This window comes from Pungitius pungitius, chromosome 10, assembly GCF_949316345.1.
Source record: "Pungitius pungitius chromosome 10, fPunPun2.1, whole genome shotgun sequence".
Classification (NCBI taxonomy): domain Eukaryota; kingdom Metazoa; phylum Chordata; class Actinopteri; order Perciformes; family Gasterosteidae; genus Pungitius; species Pungitius pungitius.
Genome location: NC_084909.1, coordinates 19,296,352 through 19,322,007, shown reverse-complemented (window position 1 = coordinate 19,322,007; position 25,656 = coordinate 19,296,352). Strand labels below are relative to the sequence as shown.

Sequence of the window (25,656 nt, the reverse complement as noted above, 5' to 3'; positions counted from 1 at the left end):
AGCACAGCAGAATGGCACGTGCTCACATTGTAGAGTCATAATAGCAAATATTCTGTACCTCAGGTGAGAGGCGGGGCCTGCACGTTATATCATATCATTGAAGCGGTCGCAGTTACTCACGTGAAATGAGATGGCGTTATGGCATAACTTTATAACAATGAATAACCCACAACCACTAACCCTCTTTAACAGGGTACAACACCACGACACAACATTTTGTAACACTGCTAATTGTATATTTATAAAATTACACTGGCAAACGGCATGCTGGGTACAGCTTGCCTGCTATCACAACAAGGAGAACTCTGTCACTACTTTAAAAAAATAGAAAAGAGCCATACAGGGGGAACCCTGAGGGACCAGAGATGCACCAACACTAACAATTTACTCCATCACCAGCAAGCGCTGAACAGCTGCTCAGGTCCTTTTTGGTGTCAATGAGGGAATGTGTTTAGTCTGGAAAAAAACAAAATACTGTGATATGCTCATGAAACAACCAGGATCTTACAAAACACCATGATCTGAATTGTTGGCACATAAACCTCGATGTACTGCCAGATGACAAGGTTAATGTGTGGAGATCACAGTTCAACTAGAAGGTCTGAACTGAAGGTCCTCTGGTTGAGACCTCGTCCTCCCGACTGGTATCTTCACACCATCTTCCGTTCAACAACAGTTGTGTTGCTCATCTCTCCACGTCCACACTTGAGCTGTGACTCCTGATTTCAGAAGCCCCAACCAGGGACGACTGATTGATGAGACGTCCCGGACCGATTCACTTGCAAACATGAACAAGCAACGTTTACTGCTTTTCATGCCTGACAGGTGTCACTTTGTCTCCTCAAACAAGTGCTCTCCTCCCTCAAGCCTCTCTTAAAGTCACCCTTTGAGCTTGGTTCCTTTAGAGGACAAATCACAAAATCTCCTGACCTGTCATCAGTCATTTAAAAAATAAAAATACTCTTTTGTTTTTGCCGACAACAAGGAGTCACGGACCATGTCAATCAATTGCATACTGCCGACGCTGCTAATCTCATCGCCGGCTGAATTATTCATACTCAATTAGGGCTGAGAGGCTGAAGCTGTCTTCTCGGCTCAAGTGCATTTTCAATGATTCATTTCACGAGCTGCGCGCGGGTCTCTTAATTGTTGTTTACTGCTCGCTGCCCGACCGCATGTTATTTTTATGCCGTCGTGATTACTCCCGGCAGCGCTCGGAGTGCTTGGGAAATGAAGTCCATTAAGGAGGCCTGAGAGCTGTTCTCCTGTGATGCGTCGGGGAACGTTTCCAAGATCCAAAGTTTGTTGAGCGGGAACAAGAACTATTAGCCCAAGACCCTGCCACGGGGTGTGTCTCTGTATATAAAATACAACAAGATGGAAACCTGCAACAGTTCTCAGACCTGAACATTCAGTCCTCCTCGTGAACGTTGGATGAACGAATGCTGAAATTACGGCATATTTATTTGGCGACCCCTATAGAGTCTTGTGCGACCGACCCCTAGGTCCCCAACCCGGAGGATTTGTGGAAATACAAGTGAGTGGAGACCCTTCAATGCTAAAGCGGGAGCTGGGCCTCCTGAAATGTGTTTTCCTCCTGCTTGGATTTCCGATGAGTGAAATAAGACTCCTGGCAGCAACGTTGTTTCCATGAGAGTTTATTGGGCCGTGCAGTGTTTACACCGTCTTTCCACTGGACTCATTTGTTTGACGGTATTTCGGTTCAACAGCTTTGAAGTTACGGGTACTCTGCGTGTGTGTGTGTGTGTGTGTGTGTCAGTTTTTGAGCATGTACACACTTGTCTTGGCATCTGTGGTGTTTGTAGTGACCGATTGCAGCTCTGATCAGCTCCTTTGGAAGTGAGCTTCTGCCCTTTAGCGTTGGGGAACCACAGCCTTCCCTGTGTGTGTGTGTGTGTGTGTATTTGCATGCTCCTTAAAGCTTTGATTGCACAACACACACACACATACAGACCAGAGAGTATAAGACGTTTTCTTCCTCTTTCGCTTCTTTTATGAGTCTTGAGAAGATTCAAGGTCCTCGTATTTGCATTTGATTTATAGGTAGGAGCCTTTTATGAAGACACCGACTTCCGTGTTGGAGTATTAAATCTGAGGGAGTGAAGATACTCATGTCACATTGTATTAAACGTGTTTATAGCCATGCCACAATGAGAAGGCTTCTCAACAACATCACTATGTTTGAATCCCTTTCATTTCGCTAAGACACTTTCCAAAGCTTCGTCTGGTTGGGTGTGGTGACAGCACTGCTAGTGAAATTAAATGATCTAAACACTCTATTATTTTAGTGAATCCAGATGGTCTAAAGGAAACTATATTTATTTGATACAAAAATCTCAAACCAAGAGCTGTTTTACATCACTCCTTATTTACTGTTCTCCACGATAGCCCCAATGATTAGTATGAGTTAGTATTTTTTGGACTTTGTTTTCAGCATCAAACAATCAAGAATCCTTTGTATCTCAGGAGTTGTGTTGAATTTTGGCTCAATAACCACAGGGAGGAATAACAGGTCAAAGGAACATGTGTCTTGACTTTACAACGTGCCTGCCATGTCTGTTTTTACATTGGTCCAGCCTCTCTCTTTTGTATTAAAGCCCTTTATTTCCCTCCCACTTGCAGAGCCGGATCTGAAGGGATCCGCTGAGGCCTCCGCCAGTGGCTCCGCTGGGATGAGGTGTTAGAAACAACTGCTCTCTGTCCCAACTCGGCCCCTGGACAACGCATGGTGGAGAGCACGGCCTCCACGCAGGTGCACTGACACCGCCCACCTCCCCCTCCCCCGTCAGGTCCACCTGGCAGCGGTTACCGCGACGATGAACTCTCATAGCCGCTCAGGTAGGAAGTGAAAATAAATCTTTGAAGGATCGTACAAGAGGAGCTCTTTTACATTTCTCTCCATGTATTGGAATTTTTTCTTTATGGTGGCGGGGGCGCCCCCTTGCTATAATGGTAGGGGAAACACCGGTATACGTTTGCTCTTTTGTGGTGAACATTTTAAGAATTGCCTGTGCTGCGTCCATTGTGTGTTCAGTGGAATTCGGCGCTTCTGCATCATTTAATCTCGGTTTTACTGCATGTTTAATCAATGAAAACCACTGAGTTAGTGAACAACAATACACTTCATCACGCTTATCTCTGTTTGAGGAAACATCCTGCACATTCAATTGAAGAGAACCAGATAATACTTGTTCCATTCATTTGTTTTGGGCCACGGTATCACTTGAAACTGACCTGAAAACTGGAAATCCACCCGTGTTGTAGCCAGTACCAATTCATCCATTAGCCAAAGCTGAGATACTTTTATGTACACACAGCAGTACTGTTGATTTGTAGCCTTTCCGTTTTGAAGAGGTTGTGTACAATTTAGATTACACCTCGACAAAAGGACCAAACCTGCAGCTCTAATTAAGCATGTTGTGCTTGATTAAGTGCTCTTACATTTTTAGTGAGTGATTGAATACGTTGCCAAATCACTCACTCACTCACCGCGGTGTCTCTCAGAGGGCCCGTGTTTGTCAAAGTGTGAAGTTCTGTAGAATGGATTCCCTGATCTGCTTGACTTGACCAGTGTGGCCCAGTAACCCCCTCCTCCCCGTTTTCAGTTCTTTTCTTCAATCACACCCATGGTGCAGTGCTGGCTCTTCCTCTTCTTGAACTGCAGACCAAAGTGGACAAAGGGCTAGTTGTGCGTCCTCCCTTTACCCATCATGCTCTGGCCGTCAAGGTCGTATTCAACTTGATGATGTCACAGCCATTGAGGGACTGTGGCTCCATGTGGGCTGTTGGCATCGTCTTCTTTTTTCTCAAACAGCGAGTGGAGACATGTTGTTGTCCCAGCCAAAGCGGGTTGCGTCAGAATGGGGGTTTCAGGCCATCCAGATGGATGTGAACTCCGGCAAAGGCCAAAGATATGTGGGATACTTTTTTTTTTCTTAAATAGATTGTTATGTAAGAGGAACCGTGGAGTTATTTCCCTTTCGTTATTTTCCTCCTACGTAGATCATTTCCACGCCATGTCAAATCTCTGTCCTCACAAGTTTCTTTCCTGTGTAGAATTTGAATTTAGCTGTGATCAGTTTTAAAAAGTGAGGTTTAATTTTCCCTTTTTCATCAGCTGACCTGCTTTTGCGTTGAGCAATTCAAAAAAGAAAGAAATAGAAAAAGTCCTTTCATTTGGACTATTTCAGTAAGAAAGGGATTTTTTTAATGCATTCACAATGTGTCAATTAATGGATGAACATAATCCCACTTATGATTTCTTGTTAAGCCAAACTTTATAATGTACAACCCTAAAAATAGTCCAGGTGAGGTTCTGTTGAAATCCTGCACTGAGTCAAAACATTCCAGCTGCCAGAACCTTTCCCCACCCAGAGGAGCTCCCCATATTAAGAAAGGAGCTTTCACTCCTCGGTTTCACCTCCTGTAGCATTTTCCTCTTGTCGCCCTGCTGTCTGTGTGCTCTGCTGCTGAACGTTTCCACGTATGACAGATCATCGTTTCCCATTCTGAAAACCCACCATTTCAGAGCACTGAAGGCCCCGTTTGTCCGACTGAAACTTGGGTGGCAAATAAGGCTGGCATGTTGACGTGCTACTTGGCATTTTGAAGCTAGTTTTACGGCCTTGGAGCCAGAGCTAGAACCAACACACACACACAGACACACACACACACACACACACAAACCGAACTCATTTATCCCGAGGAGCCTTCCCCGCCCCCCAGTAATCGGTGGCAGGGTCCCGGCTCTGAGGGGGATCTTCTGTCGGCCTGGAACCCGGACACATACCGGGCCCCGGCTGCTGCTGGGGGGGCCGAGTCGCCCGATAAAACCCCCTTTGAGGCCGGCAGCGATCAAAAGGAAGGCTCAGCAGCGGTTGGGATTGTTCACCGCTCTTATTTGCCATTTCAACTTCCTTGAAAGAGCCCGACCTCTTCCGGAGTCATTTGCGCGACGCTGGGGCTTAAGAACCTGCCATTTTTTATTTTAGTTTGAGTTTTTCCAACTTTCGCCGCCATCCACACAGCAATGTTGAAGTACGGGATGGGGGCCGCTCCGAGGAGTTGGTTTTTAAAATAAACAAGAGTTGCACCTCCTCGCTGCTCCGTCTTATTCACACCGCTGAGCTACGGCAGATGGCTGTGAATTATTCATGGAAAGGTTTTTGGGGGGTAAAAGTATGGCCATGTGTAGACTTTTCTAGTATCGGAGATAAGAGGAGGAGTCCTGGAGAGGTCCGACACCCCCCCCCCCCCTTTCCTCCATTTTGATTGAAGGGGCGCTGTGACGTAATTGAGCAGGATTAAAGTCTATAAATGTTTTTACGGTTGCATTTCTTTTCTTTTCTTTTTTTTTTACAATTTTGCAGCCATGTCTTGCTTCTACCTTTTTGGGTGCTTTGAAGATCTAAAAACTTCAGCGGCGTGATTCTAAAGCTTTCCCCCGGTGACCCTTTTCCTCGTCTTGGTTGACCCTCCTCTCACTTTTAATCAGTGACTGTAATAAGGCCTCACAGAGGGAGCTATCAAAAGCCTGCAGCGGTGGATTAGAAGAGAGTGGCTAGTGTCTACTGGAAAGTGAAGCGTAATCTTCAAACAGGCAGATTAACCCCCGCTGGCCCCCGTTGACAGGGGCCATCGTCACAGGGAAGGGGGTGTTAATTGATATGTTTTTGGTCGGAACGTGAAGAAAGTTGCTTTCAAGGCGACTGGAGTCCACCCGAAGCAGGAGGATGAGTTAAGTAGGGCTTATTCAGAAGAAGTTCTTTAAGAAGTTTCTTCTAGCATGAGTGACGCCACTGCTGTCTAGTGATTGTCCCAAAGAGCCGGCCTTGGCTCTGCAAAATTCTTTTATTTTTTGTTCCTCCGTGGAAAGACGGATGGGACTGCGAGTTGAACCAGACTAAACAGAGGGCCTTTTTAAGAGAACAATGGAAGCTGCTGTGGAGAAATAAGATTACTGCCTCATTATTGTCCTTCTTGCCACAGTTTTCCCAGAATATTCCATTCAAGTAATCTCATTGCCAGATGAAACAAGTGTGCAATTTAGCCTTTGGAAGAATTTATTAAGCGTTCAAAGCTTCGCTTCTGCCGGAAGAGAAGCTCGGAAGTAAATTACGGTTTTGTGCTCAAACTGCTGTTCTTTCAAATAAAGAAAGATGTTCCTTTTTAGTTGTTTCGCTGTTGACTATTCAACGATTTCATGGCTGATTTGGAGGCTAATTTTGCCAACTGTCATGGAATTCTCTCTTACCTTTTGTGTGACGTCGCTCCGGCTGGCTTTTAGCAGACAGGAGAGGAGAGACATGTCATCACAACTTTAACCGCAGAAGCAAACGTTTGATCATAATTGAGGCTGCGAGACGTACAGTACACTCACACCGCAAGTATTTTTGTCAGTATTAGTTTTAGCTGAGAGCACACACAGGCACGGCTATCGACCGCTGGCGGTATACAGCACTCAGCCGTCCACTCTGCAACTGAGAAAGACATTTAGAACATGCGAGACCTCGACGGTTAACCCGTGAGGGGGACGCACGAGTTCACTTTCCCTCTGTCCCCGTCTGCTCCTCTGAGCAGCCAGGCGCTCTGATGCGGTAAGGTGAGAGAATCCCGACGCGTCCCGTCCGGCTGGGAGGTGCAGCCCGCTCGCATTGGGGACAGCCATTGAAAAAGGGAAAGGGAGGTCAGGTGGGTCTCCGAGAGTGTAATCCTCCTGCTCCTCTGAACAAAACTAAATCAGAAGTTCCCAGCAGTTACACAATCCCTGTTAGGAAGGGCTCAGTGCACCCGGGGTCTCCCAGGGCGGAATGAACTTTTCCAAGGACTAATCCGGGGATAAGCTTAAAAACTGACTGTGCGTGTGCTGCAAATGCACAAAATGTGAACAATCTGAAATGTATTGGCAACTATGCTGATGTTGTGATCTAACTATTCCAGGCAAGTTGTCAGCTTTAATAATCTCAAAAAGCAGTGGTAAGCTCATTTCTATTTTCATATCATCTATTTGTGGTCTGGGTGTGTGTGCCTGGTGCTGTATACATCGGTGTCCTTTTTAAACACCATCACTTTATCTTCAATATCCCTCTTCACAGCCCAGCCCACAACAGTAACTCCTCTTATGGAGCGATTTGGTGAGTTATGGTAATTAAGGATTAAAAATTCCCTCGTCACTCATGGTGATTAACGGGGCTCAGCGGTCAGACATGCTGCTCAGCCAGCAACAGCTGGTAAGGAACAGTAGGACCCAGATTCCAAATATATCTTTTTTTTTTTATAATACTGTACTTCTGATAATGGTTAAAATCAAATTAATGTCTGTGCACAGGAAGAAAAAAAAGATCATCCTTTTTAAACTTTAATTTACAATCTGATCTGGATCCAAACTCTACAGTTCTATGCAGATCACTGGAGGTTAAATGACATTGACTGACATGCTCGTAACTGAGAGATAGATAGCGAGAGTAAAGGTAGCGCTGCTGCTCAGAGGTCTGCACTGTGGGAAGGCCTCCTGTGGATCGGCAGATGAGCATCCTCGTTATTAAAATAGCGTCCACACGAGGAAATGGGTCTCGGATGTAATTAGCCGTCACAAACTTCTCTTTTTACATCATCATGATGAATCACATGCATTTTACTCTATTGGACCCAATATTAACATCATATATAAATACTATATTCTGAAAAAATATATCTATTCAGCCGTCAAATATAGGCAACTTATCTATGATAAGTGGGCTAAAATAGTTCCATTATCAAAGAGTATCAAACTTCAAAGACTCAAAAGCCCACAGTGCTAATGATGAATAAATGATTCAACGCAGACTGATCGATCATGAAAGTTATTTCCCTCGGTTTATTTGACACATAATAGTCAGAATATATTTTTATTGAGGTTGTTTCTTACAATCACTGCCGTTGCATTCCCCTCTTTGGTTTTATACATTTAGTGTTCAGAAGCCACAGTACTGGTTTTGTACTTATATTGACACCCAGGATCAATGTTGACATCATTAATTGAGCTGCTGTTTATTTGTGTAGTAAATTCACGCGTGTTGTTCGTACGTGTAAGTGTTTTTTTAAACAGCTGGATAAAGGACCAGATACACGGATTTGGATCCAGCTGGTCAGCTGATGACATCCAGTCAATGCAGCTTAAATCACCCCCCGAGGGGCCGTTGAATAGTCCCCTGTCTGTTGTCTATTGTGTATTGTGTGTGAAAGACGGTATCGTCTTCAGCCGCTCTGTCTCGTCTCGCCGGCTCACTTTGTGCGTTTCCCTGCTGTCATCCATTCGCAACCTTTGACAGTTCTTATCTTGCCTCTTTGCCCTTCCCTCGGAAAAACCACTTGACCTTTTGGGTCAACCTCAAATAGTTAAAGCTCAGAGTAACATCCGTTTCCTAGAGATTTTACTGACATCAGTGTGGCCATCTGCAGCTCTGAGAAACCATCTTCCTGTCGGAGAGTGGGACCTCCTGACGTCCCGTGTTGGTTGGACGGATGCCGGCGTCTGCGTGACCAGCCCCAGCGGGGCGACACTGGGGCCACTATGGGGCGACTCTGGGGTGTCGCTGGGGCGACTATGGGGCGTCACTGGGGCCACTATGGGGCCACTATGGGGCCACTATGGGGCGACTCTGGGGCCACTATGGGGCGACTCTGGGGTGTCGCTGGGGCGACTATGGGGCGTCACTGGGGCCACTATGGGGCCACTATGGGGCCACTATGGGGCGACTATGGGGCCACTATGGGGCGACTCTGGGGCCACTATGGGGCGACTCTGGGGTGTCGCTGGAGCGACTATGGGGCGTCACTGGGGCCACTATGGGGCCACTATGGGGCCACTATGGGGCGATTATGGGGCCACTATGGGGCGATTATGGGGCCACTATGGGGCGACTATGGGGCCACTATGGGGCGACTCTGGGGCCACTATGGGGCGACTCTGGGGTGTCGCTGGAGCGACTATGGGGCGTCACTGGGGCCACTATGGGGCCACTATGGGGCCACTATGGGGCGATTATGGGGCCACTATGGGGTGTCTCTGGGGCGACTCTGGGGCAACCTTTTTACGGCTGTGATCATCAAACGTGAAGCTATCAAAGGAGTTTAGGTTTTGACTCTTTTCCTGTTGGTCTAGAGAAAACAACATGGTATTGATGACCTACAGTTTAATGAGCCCACACACTGCCAGAGGATCAAAATGTTTGAGCTGAAGATACTGCTGTTCTAAAGAATGCAAATGAGTTAATGTTTAAGGTATATTTAGTCTCTTAGAGTGTCCTACAGAGTCCAGATGAAGATAAAACCCTTCAGGTTGTTCAGAGATAGACATTACACTCATATCTTTTCTCAAGACCCTGTCTAGTTTTCTTGCCGTGGTCTCTGTGGGAGAGTATTTCCACTCTTTTGCTACTTTTTACAGTTCAGAAAGAGCGACACAGTGGATGCTGCTCAGGCGGTTTATAAACTATCTGATTGTGTAAATAATCTGCAGCCACTGATGAACAGCCGGAGGATAATGAGCCGTGCTTCTCTTCTGTCCCCATTGCTAAACCCTTTAAACTTCTCACCCTGGTGTCTTGGTCTCGTCTTTTCACAGCTCCTCCGGCGTCTGGAGCTGTGAAGCATCAACATTATACCTCACGGGTTGTCACTCTGATCTTATTAGGTTGACCACGGCGAGAGTGGCTTGCTGATGAACGGTTGCTGTTGAAACGCGTTCTCCAATCCCCGATGGATGCAATGCCACTTTTGAAGCTGTGAGATGTTGGCGCTACCATTGTTGTCGAAGAGATTAAGTTGTTTGTCCCACATCTATCCGTTGCATCAATACATGCGGTTTTCATCGAACAGCCTCGTCGGCTTTAGATTACAAACTCACTCGATTTATATAATAAACCTGCGGTGAATGTACACGTGATCCCTGCACCACTGTCCCCTGCAGTCTGCGCACCGCGGCTGTAGAAATCTACGGTAGGATTACCGAGTTCGCCGGCGCTCGCCATCAGTCAAGCAGCGCCAACCCGAGGTTTGTCATCCTTCCACATTTGCAATTTACCAAGCTTCCCTCCACATCCCGCCTGCCATTAACACAGCACAGCGAGCTCATTACTTTAGCTTTCACGAGCTGCGGCCCATCGGATGAATGGGAAAGCGAGGGCGCGCCGTGGATAAATGAGCCTGGTGGTGACACGCTAGTTGAGGGGGAACGTATCGCTCGCCGTGACCTCTCGGAGTCGTTAGCTCCTCGCTGAAGTTGGTTTGTCAGACATGTTCTTTTGTCTCTCTCTGGGTGTTTACTTTAAAGCACCTTGGGACGGTTTCCGTTCCCTCGCCTTCCTGACGTCTGAAACCGTCTCCCCTTTTGTCGCCCTGACCCTGGCTTTGCCTTTGTGGCCACGTCTGTCAGGCTCACTGTCACTTGCACACGATTACACCCTAATGAGCATCCGTGCGATGACGGGCCACAAGGCAAGTGTTTCACTCGCATGGAAAGTCCAACGGGAGACGCTCACGCAACATGCAGCACACGCAACAAACGCGTCCGTGGGAATCTTCACTTGGCCCCAGGACGCTCGCTTTTTGGGGGGGGGGGGGGGGGGGGGGGCAGTTATGTAGTTTGGAGCAAGCACGCTCGGCGGAGAGCAACACGGTCTTATACTGAGGTCATCTAACCACGTGAAGCAGGTGGCCTCGGGTATCTCACTTTTCAATGGGTTGAAATTATCACGTTTTTTTTTCAGTAGCTGAACGCCACAAAACACACAGACCTGTTTAGTGTGAAAAGTTACCAAATGATGTAGAAGTAGTTGAGTACTAGCAGTCATCAATGATGATATATTAATAATATTAATGTCTGTAATCTCCTTTGGTTTTATTTATTGGTCTCATTTCAACTTAATTGTAGTTGAGTGTTGAAAAAATATAAAAAATGTAACCTTTTTTTCTTTCAGCTGGTGAAAGTATATTTAAGATTGATCATTGCTGATTTGACATAGCGCCATTAATCTGCTGAATACAACATCTCCATTTGAGAGGCATTTGTAGCAATCTGTCCAATTCAGAAGTAAGTATTTCCCATTTGCAATTTCATTATTGCTTTACTTTTCTGATGAGAAGAAGCCAGCACTAATAAATGCGTCCGTATGGAAGCTAATGCAGCGTACGGTAAGGGTTATTAGTGACTGGACACAGGAGGGAAAGATGGTTGCGCTTTTTTGATCTATTTATAGACACTATTAATAGTGTCCCTGAGTGTTTTCCTCTCTCACAAATGTATTCACACATTCATTTAGAGAACAGAGGACAGATTGTTGCAAGCACAGATCTAATGGGGCCCCCTTTCCTCTTTTGTCCACGGCAGACACACAGCAGCCTCATGCCAAAACACAAACAAACCACATCAGAGGGCGAACTCGCTCAAGATGATGGTCCTCTAGGTATTTAATTGCATTATTCCTGCTATAAAGTGGATTGTCACGCTTCAGGTCATTTCATGCCTGAAAAGAAAATCACCGGCCCTTCAGGGCGTTTTGGACCGCTGCATAGCAACAAGATCCCAGCACATAGTTTATGACCATGATTATGGGGGACTTTTTTTTTATTTTAAAAACTGTACGATTGCATTAAGCTCCCATGGGCCGTGACTTTCATCATTGGTCGGCCTAGTGATGTCCTGAGCTGGGTTTAAGTCCACAGAGGATCAAGGCAGCCTGTTACATGACCCAATGAAGCAAAGACCCTGTAATAAGATGATGGTGATCCAAGACGTCCTAAATCACACTGCTGGGGGACGTTATCACCAAGACCTCAACGTTGATGCGCAGTGTTGGCTTTCACTGTGGAATTTTACCTTCATCAAGTACATTATTATTCTGTCTTTGTTGCAGGGTACAAGCTGTAAAATGTCATCATAAAATGATTACTGATGGTGTTTGGAGGGCAGCACACTTATTTTACAAATATCGTAGTGTAATTATTTACAACCATCCTTCAAGGATCGTACGTTTGAATAAGTGTGATTTAAGCCTTATTCGGAGAGAGGACTATTCTCAAATGACTAAAAATATCATTGGAATAAAAATATTTAGTCATTTCTGGATTAAAATATCATTATATCTTATCTCTTCACTAAAGACATTCATGTTCCTCCGAGGATAAAAATGATGCGTAAAAGTTGACATTGCAGGTAGTCCTTTAACCGCCAATACAGAGAGAGTCTCCTGATTGGCCAATGTGCAACCTTAATGAATGCAGGTTTCTTGTTTCCACCTAAAATTAAGTAAACGCCTGAGCCAAAGAGAGACATAAAAGCGGAAACGCGCACAGATATTTACTCAATGGAACTCTGAACCAGGAACCTATTTTATTCCTAGATGGTGGGCAGAGGCCTGGGGAAAGAGGCGAGCCTCCATTCTCCGCTGGCAAAAGGTCAGGCCGGACAGAACCCCCCCCTCCCCACGCCGTCCCCACGCCGTCCCCACGCCGTCCCCACGCCGTCCCCACGCCGTCCCCCCGCGTTATTGAAGGCCCTTTTGTCAACACAACTACAATAAACAAGCGAGCCATTCTAAGCTCGGCTATTCTGCATGAAAACAAGCGTGACTTTTTTAATTGTAATTAGAGGACAATAATGGATGCAGGGACTGGGCCAATCGGTGGGAGCAAAGCCCTGTGTGCGTGCTGTGCACACGTGCGTGTCAGCGGACGCAGTCCTCATGCGGTGGTCCGAGCGCAGTCACGAGCCCCTTTATTTTCATTTCTCCCTTTCATGTGAACAGCGAAGCTGCCACCACTGACACTTTGTGAAATGGCGCTTTCTGAAATCCAGGCAGTCAAAGGCGGTAATTGTATGGCGTAGTCGTACTGTTAATACATCGGTTAGTGGGCGAGTGTTCCAGAGGGGTCCACTCTACCTCTATTCAATGCTTCATTAGTATGACTCACATCCTGACATTTCATTGCCTGCGTGTCATCTCACTGTCATCTCAGCCACTTAAAAAGAGTGTCTGCGCCAGTTTGTTCTTCAGGCCAGTGTGTGAAAACTTTTAAGAAACACTCGACACGACCAATTAGATCGCTCCTCTCACCGGGTTTTCTTCTCCTTTCCACCCCGAGGTTTAATCCTGCCATGTGGTCTGTATTGGTAAAAATGGTAGTGATACCAGTTGCAAAGATCAGACAAACTGTTTGTGCCTTCCCAAAAAGCAACAGGGAGGGGTCTGTGCAGAGGGTGGCGTCTTTCAGCCGATTGGACGACAACTTTTGGCGAGAAACTTTGCCAGGAATTTAAAAAAGGGATTCATTGGAGAATGAATTGTTGCCGGTTTAACTTCCCAACACTAGCCCTAAGCAGCTTATGAATATATTATTAAAACCATTTATTCTTTTTACTCTTAATTTCAATTGCTTGTTTTCTTCAAATAATCACTATACATAACAAAGATAACATTTAGAGGGTTTAAGATGTATGAGTTACTGTCCATGATTTCAAACACTACAGATGTACATTTTAAGGCCGTAACCCCCCCCCACCCACACACACACACACACACACACACACACACACCCCACAATAAAAATCAGGCATTAAGACCCGTACAGCTTACAGCTTATGTTTAGCAAGGGATGATACATTCTCCCCTTACCACAGGCAGTCTGATCTTACACTCTCCCCCCCCCCCCCCCCCCCCGCCCCCCCCACCTCCTGCCCCTCTCCACAGTCAAGCGATTTATGTCTAATTACCGGTTCTAAGCTGTGCACTTCCTCTGACAGGCTCCATATTAGAAACCAAATCTTATAATTAACCCATCCTCTCGCATGGAAGTAATGGCAGTGCTCTGCCTTGTCAGAGGCCCATGTTGAAAGTTCTGTCATCTCGGCCCAGCCCTCCCCACCACTGCCTCTCCAAATATCCCAGCGGTTTGGGGAAAGATGAGCCGGCTAATGGACTGCTCACTCGTGGGGAGGAGTGAAGAGGTTGACCTTGAGCGCTTTCTGGTTAAGTTGTCCGAACAGAGAAAGCGGGATGAAGTGTGAACATGTCTGTTTTATGGAGGCAAATACATAGTCTAGTTAAAATGTTGTTGTATAAATGCTTCAAAGGATATATTATGTTATTAAGTCTCAATCGGAACGTGCATTATTCAGGAAAACTATCAAAATCTTCAAATATGTTACCATTTGCAATCTGTTGCCATGGATATATAAAGACCAAAAAACGGCATTGCTATTTTTCTGCCTGTCGGTATTAAACACATATTACCTTTCAATTTGTTGGCGGCTCTAACAGTTTTTGCTTCTTTCAATTTGGATTCAGTCTGTTAGATGTTAACATTGTTTTATGAGGTGATTTCTGGAGTCCTAAACGCCGCACTGTTCAAAACTCGGCTCTCCCTGGAATCGCTGCCACCGCTGACTGATTCTGGGAGTTTTAGGAGTGGATTAGTGTTGCTGAAGGAGCTTGTTGACATCAGATGGCATGGGAACTATGAATCCACACACGGGGCTCAAGGAGGGAGCTCAAGCAAACTTGCAGCGGGCACGGAGAGAGGCTGAAACACAAATAAACTAAGCCCAAAGCAAGTATCCCCACAGTTGGCATGTTCCCATAGACATTTGGCATTTGGAGAGAGGGCGGGGATGAATACAAGAACATTCTGCTTATCAGGGAAGAAAAAGTTGCTGTCAATGGTCAAATATATTCAACACTGTGGAAAGATTTGTTCTTAAGACATTTATTGGGTCAGAGATTCCACATTTTTGAACCCGTTGTGGTCTGTGTGATGCTGCCCGTATAAATGGTCCTTATTACTGGTACAAAATGTCATTTGTGTTTACAGGAGTGTGCTTACCTGGTTAGTGTCCTTCTGCTTCCTTGTTCATACTGGACACTGGGTAAAAGAAACCTCCAGTGTAAATGTAGTAATAATAATAATCACGAAGACGCCACAATCCACTCAGCTTCATATTGTTCAGTAATCCCTCCGTAAACTCTCACTAAAACCTGAGTGAGTCAGTTTTATTACAGATAATCCCTGTGGTCTGGTTTATGTGACGTGCTGGTAAAGGCATAAACCACACACACACACACACACACACACAGGCAGACACCGAACTGATTGCCTTTCAGCTTTCAGTTCCAGCAGCCGTGCGGATCAAAGCACAAAGCAGATGATTGCTGCGTATAATGTCGCTGAAAGAGTTTTATCTCCTTGATGCGGAGCCCACTGAACGTCCACTCACTGCACGGCCCGGCGTCGACTGGCTTTCATCAGGCCGCCGTCACACGGGTGGGGGGGTTCAGGAGTCCTGTGGTCTCAGGTACGAGGCAAAGCTCCGTGTTTACAGGTGCATCCACACTCGGTACCATCACACGGAAAGAATGTGATGGTCTTCACAAGCCGAACGGACTGCGGCTGAACAGTTGTTCTTGTCCGATTGTCATAAGATCTTCTGTCAACGTCAGCACACCTCAGCCTGCCCAACGGGCCTCGCCACCACGTAGTGTGAGAGCTCTCTCTCCACCCCCCCTCTACCTCGGCGATAGGAAAGGGGGGGGGAGCCAGCGCAGAGCCGCTGCTCCTTTAAGCCCAAAGGGCGCCGGATGATGTGGCTCGTTTGCAACCCGGTTGCCCCCCCCGGGGTCGACCCTGATTGTCTGATTGGCCCGGTAACGCCTTGTTGTGCCCCAAGGAGGAGCTGCAAAGCGCTACGTCCAGAACGCTTTGCCTCTCCTTTCTCTCATTTTAAGAGAGAAGAAGAGAAGGAGACGCCATGGAACACAAGTCAGTCACTGCACCCTCATTAATCCAGTCACTGCTGCCAGGAGCTGACCTCAGACCTGGATTCACCAGGCAGTTCGATAGAGACATGACTTCCTGTTGGTTGTCTTAATTTAACTTTCGAAGAAACAAGATTTCACCTGAAGTCTCCAGACACAGACTATCAAAGACCTTCCTTGTGGTTGTTTGGGGATCACTTTGTTAGCGGACGCCATAGACCACCCTGACCCCTCGAGGTGTTGGTTAAGGTGTCGCCAAAGATCTGTGATTTTTAAGCACTTTAATCCTCTCTGCTCCTCTCATTTGGCAACTCGACTGCCAACGTACACACACACACACACACACACACACTAAATCCCGGCAGAGCCAAAAAACTTGAACCCAAGTTACTGCGCTCATCCTTGCTTGCTCTTTAAACAAGCAAAGACCCGCCCTCCCCAGCACCCGAGTCCAGGAGCTTTGCCAAGAGCAGCCTGACGTTAAACATTCACAGCGAGGAGAAGAGAAAGCAAACTCTGGGAAGGTACAGGATTGACGTCAGAGAGAGCCACATGTAAGACATTCCTTCCTAATTAGGGGGGAATGCGCTGGCCTGAAAAGGCTCTGGTTCATATTCATCTTTTAATCGCTGTGTGTTTGATTTATAGACGGGGCTACCTTTCAGTGTCAATTCTATGTGTTCTTCCACTTTATTTCACACCCTCCTTATTTTTCTCCTTTTTTTCCCCCCAGTTGAAGTTCCAAATTCCTCCTCCTCCTCCTCCCCCTCTTTCCTTTTCACTCTGCTTATTTACCTACTCTGCTTTTTACCATCCTCTTCCACCCCAACTTTAGAAGACACCTTTGTGGTTCATCCTTTAAAACGGACACCTGTGCTCCGTTCCGCTTGTGTTCAGTACGGCTGATGTGTGTGTGGATCAGCTGCTGTGCTTTTATTCCCACTCCTTGGAATGTACGACTGCTGATCATAGCTGTCTCCCTCACTGAGAAATCTAGATTCTAGATAAATATAAATATTGTTCATTTTGGACGTCTAACTTCTCTGCAAAGCCAATTGTAGAGTGCAGGTTGGTAAACGTTTATTCATTATACATTCATGGGCTCTACATGTAGTTGTAATTCTTCTTGAACACAGCATGATCTTCATTTCAGAACTTATGTTCCATCTGAAGTCCAATAGACCATAAAGCAGAGTATGCTTCAGGGTTCAGACAACGTAGAGATTTGTATACTTAGATAATACACCTGTGATAAAGACCAATTGTGTTCTCATTCACATGTGTCATCAGGAGGTTGTGATACAGGTGCTGTCTCTTTGTACCTTCTTCTTTAAGGTTTGATTTTCTTGTGTTGATCAGGTATTTTTCACTTCTGATATATTTTGTAATGTCACATTGTTATTTTGACAAAAATACAACCTCTTCCCAACTGTCCATCACAGGCGGCCTCTAGAAACAAAGTGCATGGTACTGTAGTTATGACAATCTTGACTTTAGATCTTAACCATTGTCTTTAAGTAAATTCTAAAACTTTTGAACTTGGCTCAACTCAGCCTCCTAGAAATTGAAAGTGAGAGCTGAAAGCAAAAATTGGAACCTGGTTCCTGTGAAACGATTTTTTATGCTCATCATTTTATGGAAATGGTGTTTTTAGTGGAAGATGGTGACTGGAAGTATTTGTGCTGAAAATGGAGGCATGAGGGAACGTGGGGATCTGCGCAGGCTCCCATATCAACTGGAGGAATGCCTTTGAAGCCTCTGCTTCCTCCGTCTGGATGCATTTTATTAGTGGGGGACAGCCACTGGTCGGACACATGCTGACTGATGGGAAGAGAGATGTTGGACACAAGGAGATGAAGGCCATCCGCTGGTGGACTAAAAATGAGGCTCCCCGATGATCATCAAACTGCTGCGGAGCGTCCCAGAGGCAGGTGAACACAATGAAATACGATACCTTTCTGACATCAAACTTCTCTAGTTTTTGTAGGGATAGCTACGAACAGTCTATGAGAAGAGCGTGGAAATTGTATCTCTGCAGCTTTGAGCAACGTGATGGAACTGAAGTAATGCTTCTGGGCTAATGCTCTATTTCACCCACACACGTGCACTGCTCACAGAGCTAATCACAGGCCTAGCTGTGGTCCTCGTAGGAGGCGGCTGAAACACACACTTAGCAGGATTCAGCACGACTGGACTCGTTGGGATATCACACCCATATTTCAGGTAAACCCCAAAATGTGTAATTACCTCCGGCGGTTGACTTGCCCCGTGATGGAACCGGTTTGTCGCGTGGGGCTTCACACAGCTCAGCTCAGCTCGTCACGCTTCGGAGCCCCCACTGCAAAACCCCCCAGTGCTACCGAGGGGGGGGGGGGGGGGGGGGGGCTCTCCAATCACATGTTTCCATTGGTCCGCTTACTGGCAACTTGTTTTAAGTTGTTTATATTTCACGGCACGGGCTTTCTGGGTAAAAACAGACACGGATACTCACACACATGGTCACACACACACATGGTCACACACACACAGACACTGTGCTACGCCTGAGTGTTGTTAATGTGGTGTAAACTGGGGTGAGTTGGTTTCACAATATTTGTGACCTGTAGCCAGTACGTGGAAGCTCCCATGTGATGTCCACATGTGTAATTCTCTGTATTCAGTGACCCCTCCACTCTACAGATGTCCCCCCCTCCCCCCCCCCCCCCCCCCCCCACACACACAGCAATCGTCTTTGGTATGACGGGGGATCTCCTGCCTCTCTACCGACTTCCGGCTTGAAACGTTACTGAAAACTTGATACTTGATAAATGTAACATTTGAACGTGCATCACAAAATAATATGTTGGTTCTTCTCATTGGCGTTCTTCTATTATGCAAATCAGTAATTACAGTACTGTGAGCACATTAGTTTGATATCATGAATTATGATTCATCCCGAAATTGAACAGTACTCATTTCCACCCCAAGGGATAGTGCATCTATGATGATGTGAGTGTGAATGGACTCCCACTAAATGCATCCATGATGATAAATGAAACCACAAACAGGGCCAGACCTCCATTTGTCTTTGTCCTCTTCATACCTACTGAGTCATACATACACACACACACACACACACATCGGTCCAGCTGTAAAAACAGAGTCAGAGGCTGTGGTTCGTCTTGTAGCTTGAAAATGCCCAGAGGAAGTGCTGAGTCGCTGGTAAACATGGCCGCATTACCAACAAGTGGTTTTCAGGGGGGGGTTGGACGTGGGTTTAATCCCGCACACAGACTGAGACACATTTGAATCCTAATAAAACATAAAATAAAAGTTAGAAAAGCGTCACATTCCATTCTTGGTATTTCATTTATACTACTTTTCAATTAATTATTGATCATTTTATAATATTTATCATTTTCATCTTAAGTCCGTTTCAAGGATTATTGTTTGGAAAGCGTATTATGCAAAAGAAATACAGGGAAAAAAATGTAAAATCTCAAACATCACTAGAGGTTTTAAAAACCCAGCTTTGCAAGCTTTACACTACAAATAATATAAACCATACAAATAAAAAAATATTACCCTAAACAAATCCAAGTGTGTACTATCTGTCTATTTATAAATGAAATACCGTGCAGGTGATGTGATGCTTTCTAACTTGTTGTATTTCTTTTTTTTGTACTACGTTTGGGTAATATATATTGTTTTCAATAATTACCAAATCCGCCCCCCTTCAGCACCACAACCGACCATTGCACACGTGTGTGTGTGTGTGTGTGTGTGTGTGTGTGTGTGTGTGTGTGTGTGAGAACAGTTCCGTAAAAAAATCTCCAAAAAAACACAGTCAATATACTCCTCCAACCCCTGAAAGGCGACATATCATCCAAAGCTTCTGTAGGCTCTCAGTGTTGAAATTTGGCAGCTTGTAGCAGCTACTAACGAGGCAGGAGGACATGTTTTACATATTTTACTCCTCCACTAGAATTGTGTTAGTCACTTACTGTCGAGCTAAGAGCTGATTTGATCTTTTTTCATATGTTTCTTATGAACACCAATCAAATTATTTCAAAATACCTCCTTTGATGAACCGTAAGTCTCCACGAGGTGGACAAAAAGCACCCAATTTTGGATGATAAGGTAGTGAGTATATTAACAAGTAAAAGAAAGGAAAGGGAGTTCATTTAGCTGTGGATCATGTGGTGGACCTCTCATCTTGGACCGACCCCCCCCCCCCCCCCCCCCTCCCCCTCACATGCTGGCTCTGCGGCCGGTTGTCTCGCGGTGTGGAGTGGCGGTGGCAGGTTGGCGCGGCTGGCACGCTCCCACACTGGCTCCCAGTTTGCTCGCAGCAGAAGGGCAATTTTGGTGGAGCCTCGGCAGACAGGACGCCATAGTTGGCAGAGCGAAGGGTGGCGGAGACACTGGGGCTGATACCGAAGGCTCAGAATACACCAGACTGTAGTCGCACTGGACTGGACAGGTGGACCGGGCTGGCAAAGCCTCCTCGGGGACTGGGAGTCAGACAGCGCCAAAGGTGGAAGGAAGACGGTGTCCAGCGGCACGAGGACACATGTCCGCCCTGTGTATACGTTCACCACGCTCACAGGGGCCTGACCCTTTTGTGTTCTTGCATAATGGATGGATTCTCCTCACCGTGTGTGTGTGTCCGTGTGTGTGTGTGTGTGTGTGCCCGCTGAAGCAATCACTCGTTTCCTGCCGAACCTCTGAGCCAACTTGTTGCCCTGCCAGCATTCGGTAACTTGGCGCTCCGTCACTTCCTTTTCCATGTGGCGACCGCGTATGTCCGCCCCGCACGGAAGTCTGTCGTCACATCTGGACTTTTCTAAAGAGGAATGGGATATGACAAAAGAAAAATAATCGAATCACATCCCCCACCTGTGCGTGTACTTCATCTCGGCGCATACATGATGTTACTGCCCCTATGTTGGTGTATTCCTATGTGTCACTGGGGAGATGGAGTATGCTTAACCGTAGCCGAGGGGCACAGGTCTCATCGGTCCACAAGTGATCCATCAGTGTTCCTATGACTTTGAGTAGCAGTGTCCAGCTCGGTGCTGTGCTATACACTCCTCCGCACCCTGCAGGACATTGCTTTTTATATAAAGACATACTGCCGCATGCGTAATATGTTCTCAAGAGTGTAGAAAATCCCATACAACAACCGAAAAGCTCCCGTTATGGTTTGATTTCCTGAGGTCCCATCGCAGGACCAGCGTTTCATCGCGTGTCCGCGGTAACGACGGATGATGGTCGTGCCGCAGAGAGGACAGCGACATGGTTTGGGGGCGGGACGGATAAGTACATTTACACAGCGTCTGCACCCGGGCGTCCTGTCCATCACAGGCGGGTTGGGAGCAGACTAAATCCAGAGCGGGGCGAGGGAACCAGGATGTGTTTGTATCCCTGGAGGAAATGCAGTCCACCACAGACGGGAACATCTTCATCACCACTGGATGATTAGTCAGGAATTTGATTGGTTCAGTGCTTTGTTTGATGACATAGTCCAACACCCGTCATTTTGTTTGAAAAGAAGGGGGGGTCTTCTCAGCGATAAAATAACAGTGGCACTGCCACAATTTTTTTAAGTGACCAGATTGAGCTACTGTCAGTGTTTTTATCAATATAAATACATTTTAGATGAATTGATCAATTATTAAACCCATTGAAATGGTGAAAAAGTACCCTTTTGTCTTTTTTCCAAACCCCAAGATATTACATTTACAATGGCATACAAAATATATTTTTAAAAACAGCCATCCTAAAAAAATGCAATGAGCAAAAACACAAACTATTAACTGAACTTGAAGCTCTGAAAAGCTCTAAAAAAACCCGATGAGAGTTCCTCTCTCTCGCTGTCTCTCGCTGTCTCTCTCTGTCTCTCGCTGTGTCTGCACGTTTGTTTGCGCCTGTTTCCATGGATACTTTCCCTCATCGCTGCTTGTCGAGGCAGAGAGCTCTTGACCTCTCTTCCTCCCGGGGCGTCAGGAGTCAGTCTGCTCAGTCATTGACGGACAACATTCTCAACTCGCCTGGTTTCCCCGTACACAGAGATAAAAATACACCTTTTTCACACACACACACACGTGCATACACCTCTACTACAGTATCTATACTGTATATGTGTTATTCATCGCCCAGTGCAACTGAAGCAAGATGCAAAACACTCATTTACACTTTCAACTTTGCTTGGCCCGTCTCTCGCCTATCAAGCTCTGGTGTCGTCTTTCTGCCATCTGCCACCCTTAAGACACACACACACACACACACACACACGAGCCTTTGTGTAATACTCAGTCATCACAAATCTGTCCTCTCTTCCTTTCTCCTAGAGATTTCTCCTCGGTCAGGTCTCCCCTCAGCGCTGTGTTTCACAACTTACCATCTGCTTTTGAATAATAGTAGATACGTAGAAACCAAGAGAAATCCGGCTTCGCCCACAACGTGAAATTCCAGAATGTGCGATTTGTGTGTAAGATATGAATATTTCATTCAGCCCCCTCCCCTGTCATGTATTAATCATGGAGCCAGTCTGCTTGGGCTGAAAATAGCGCCTAGCAACCCAGAAAAACAAAATTCACAGTGTTGCTCGTTCATGTGTGACACAGCACATGGGGTCCACTCTCACATTTTCCCCTCTGCCGCTAACCCCCTAAACCCCCCCCCCCCCCCACCCGCCCTCCTCCCGTCTCCCCTCCATTGGTTCCGGAACAACGGCGATGGAAGTTTTCACCCGTTTGCACAAGAGACTCTTTTTGTTTTAACGTATTGCCGTCTTTGTGAAAAGTTGTATTTGTCTATACTACGCCTCATCCAGCGCTGTTAGCTGAGCCGGCCGCGTCTCCGCCCCCTGTGACCATAAAAGGAGTTTGTGTGAGTGCAGAGGGACCCTCGGGCCAAAGGGTGGCATGAAGAACGCGTCACACAGCGCTGTCCTACAAAACGCTCATGTGATTCACCTGTTGAAGAGGAGTCTGCAGCGTGGGAAGTTGACACATCGTAGACCCATCAGACTGATTTATTCTACTGATCCACAACATGAAGCTAAATTAAATATGATGCGTGTGGTGGGAATTTAAATGAGCATATCTACATTTTTGTTAACTGATTTCAAAAAGAAAAACTCCCCATACTAGCCCGTCTGATGTCGAAGCAAACATCCTGAGATTAAGTCATCTTATTATTTCAGTTTGAAATCCAATTGTGTAGGAGTGGGGATAGATGAGGAGGGATCGGTCTCATTTATAGAGGATTCCTTGCAAGGAACAAGAGCCACGGTCTCTTTGCTGGTTGTCATTGATGCAACAATTGATAAGAGCAGCTGTATTTATTTTTAAGTAAAAGCTTTTATAGCCAAAGCCAGAGAATTATTGATGGCACAAAAAAGAAAAGAGAAAAAACCCATTGAAATCAACAATCATTTGATGATGTTTGTGTACTTGAAAGTACTCATTTCACGTCTATTCAGACGTAATCAAAGAGTTACTTTGGAACCCGCTGCAATACAAGGTGGCAGCAACCAGTGTGGCCTTCCATTTTCAAGTGTCTACCTCCAATCTTTAATCCGTTGTTCACTTCATCAGCATCCTGAACGCAAATACTCTCACACGTGGTCTAACAAAGATGGTTGGAATCCGATTGTTTTCTGAGATGTTTCATGGGGCCAAACGGAGCCTCCAGGCTGGATGAGATGCCTGCAACATGTTGGCTTTCTCTCTCTCTCAGTCTCAGACTACATTACTGTCCCTCTTCATCTGAGGGTTTTCCCTCGTCCTCCTGGCTTGTCCACATCCCCCCCCCCCGGTCGTCTTTATCTCCCTTTGCTGAGAGCCCAGGACAGATGTTTTTAACTTTGACCCCATACAGCTGCTGGTTTTCTTCTAGCATAGCGATCCCCACATCTAAGCCCTCCTCTGCCTCCTCCCTGACAGGTGGCTTGACCAGCAACGAGCAGCCCGTGGAACTTCTCAAACCAGCTGCACTCACCCATTTCGGTAGGAAGTGTGTGTGTGTGTGTGTGTGTGTGTGTGGCTGTCTTGCTCAGGGTGGGAACCTCATGTAGAGAAAGCAAAGAAAAACGACTTTTCTGTGTGTGGCAAACATTGCATGTTTCTGTCCTGTACTTGAGCTGAGTGACTGATGCCTCGATGCCGTTGGGTTTTGTGTCATGTGATCACACGACGCCGACGCTCAGCGGGGTGCTTTGACGGCATCGTGTCCGCCTGAAGAACACACTCCGTCAGTGTTCCTGAGGGACACCAATCATTTACTTTCGCTCATGTCATCTTTTCCTCCGGCAGACGTCGCGCGTTGATTTTGGGTTCGCGGCGATTATTCAGCAGCCGGGTCCTTTTTTTAGAACGCGTGCACGCGTGAGAAAGTGCGCGTGAAAACAAGACATTTTGTGGGAACTTCGCGCTCTTGTTGACAGGAACGTGGGGTGATCACGCCGCTTCAGCGTGTCATCAACCCACAAGCGGTATGTCTGTCCCATGTGGCGGCGCGGAAACGCTGATGCAGCAGTGATGTCACTGACGCCGTTGCCAAGCCCCGGAGCGCTTAGCGGTAATGGCATGTTTGGTTGCTTAAAGCTGTAACACGCAAATGCACAAATACAACACACACACACACACACACACACACACACACACACACACACACATACAAAGAGATACAGGTGGTTTAAAAGGCTTTGAATTATGTGAGATCAAATGGGATTTGTTTAAAGCAAACGGAGTCCTTACATTTTATTTTGTTCAGCTTTTTACAAATTTTTGCAAAATATTTAAATAAATGGCCACATTTTGTAGAAAATTATAATCATTACGAACCAAATGATGAAAACAACAACCTTAAAAGCGATGATAAACATGAAGCTTTGTTCGCATTGTGCAGCATAATGTACGTACACTCAAACACAGGCCTGACGCTGACACCTCATTTAACTAGAACCTTAATGGAATTAGGATTAATCAAAGAAGTGATGACATTTTAGACAGACATGGATGTCAACAGCTGGCAGAGGAAAACAGCTGCGGCATTTTAATTATTTTTTGGGCAGCGACGTGGCTTATGGTGATATATTTGTATCGCCGCTTTGGTTTGGAAATGATCAGTATTTCAAATACATTTGCTCTTCTCCCTGCTGTGCACTTAAATGCACAAGTCACATGGCACGCCTTTCCAAAACAGCCTTTTCCACGATATGAAGCAAAAGCCCGACGTTTAGTGAGTCAGGTTAACGTAGATGACACGTGGTCAGCGTGTCAAATCATCAGGCCGAACTGCTGAATCAAATTACACTTAAAAACAAATGTCTGAGTTTGGCACGGCCCTAATAATAAGTAAACGCTTAAATGCCTGCCAAAAAAGGACAACAGCGTTTTCTTGGAATAAGAACAGCACAATGCTCTATTAACACGTTGCTGAGATGTGTTAGAATTAATTAACTGGGTGCCAAAAGCAACAGTAACACATCCTTTGTGTGTGTGTGTGTGTGTGTCCTATCCTGTGATGTCCATTTCAACAGAGGACCTAGTCACACCGCAACACGCCTCCACGTAGAACTGGTATTGATCGAAACGGAGGCCGCTTTTAACCACAGCAAAACACCCATTTGTAAGCCAACTGCTTTCCAAAACCTCTCCACCAAAACGCGCCCTCCGCTACCGCGCGCGGACCCGCGGCTGGTAGCGTCCACTGCGGAGGCGTGCGAGAAAAATACCGTTTTCACAAAGCGTCCAAGGTAACAGAAAATTGTTATTTTGTGAGGGTGAAGTATTCACCGGTCTGGCTGTGTGTGTGTGTGTGTTTTATGTCTTGGTGCAGATAGGTTTGTGATCAAAAG

At 46.1% G+C, this 25,656-nt stretch overlaps 1 protein-coding gene across 5 annotated transcripts in view; it reads left to right on the top strand.

The window, feature by feature from the left end:
• Positions 1–25,656, top strand: part of hdac4 (histone deacetylase 4) — an 89,024-nt gene that overhangs the window by 5,679 nt on the left and 57,689 nt on the right. For 4 of the 5 annotated variants that reach the window (XM_062564952.1, XM_062564953.1, XM_062564951.1 and 1 more), the window contains exons 2-3: positions 2,644–2,859; positions 23,741–23,803. In XM_062564952.1, coding sequence (XP_062420936.1) covers positions 2,838–2,859; positions 23,741–23,803 — 85 coding nt within the window. In that variant the 5' untranslated portion in view covers positions 2,644–2,837. The remainder of the gene's footprint in view (positions 1–2,643; positions 2,860–23,740; positions 23,804–25,656) is intronic. The other variant, XM_062564954.1, reaches the window with a different exon arrangement.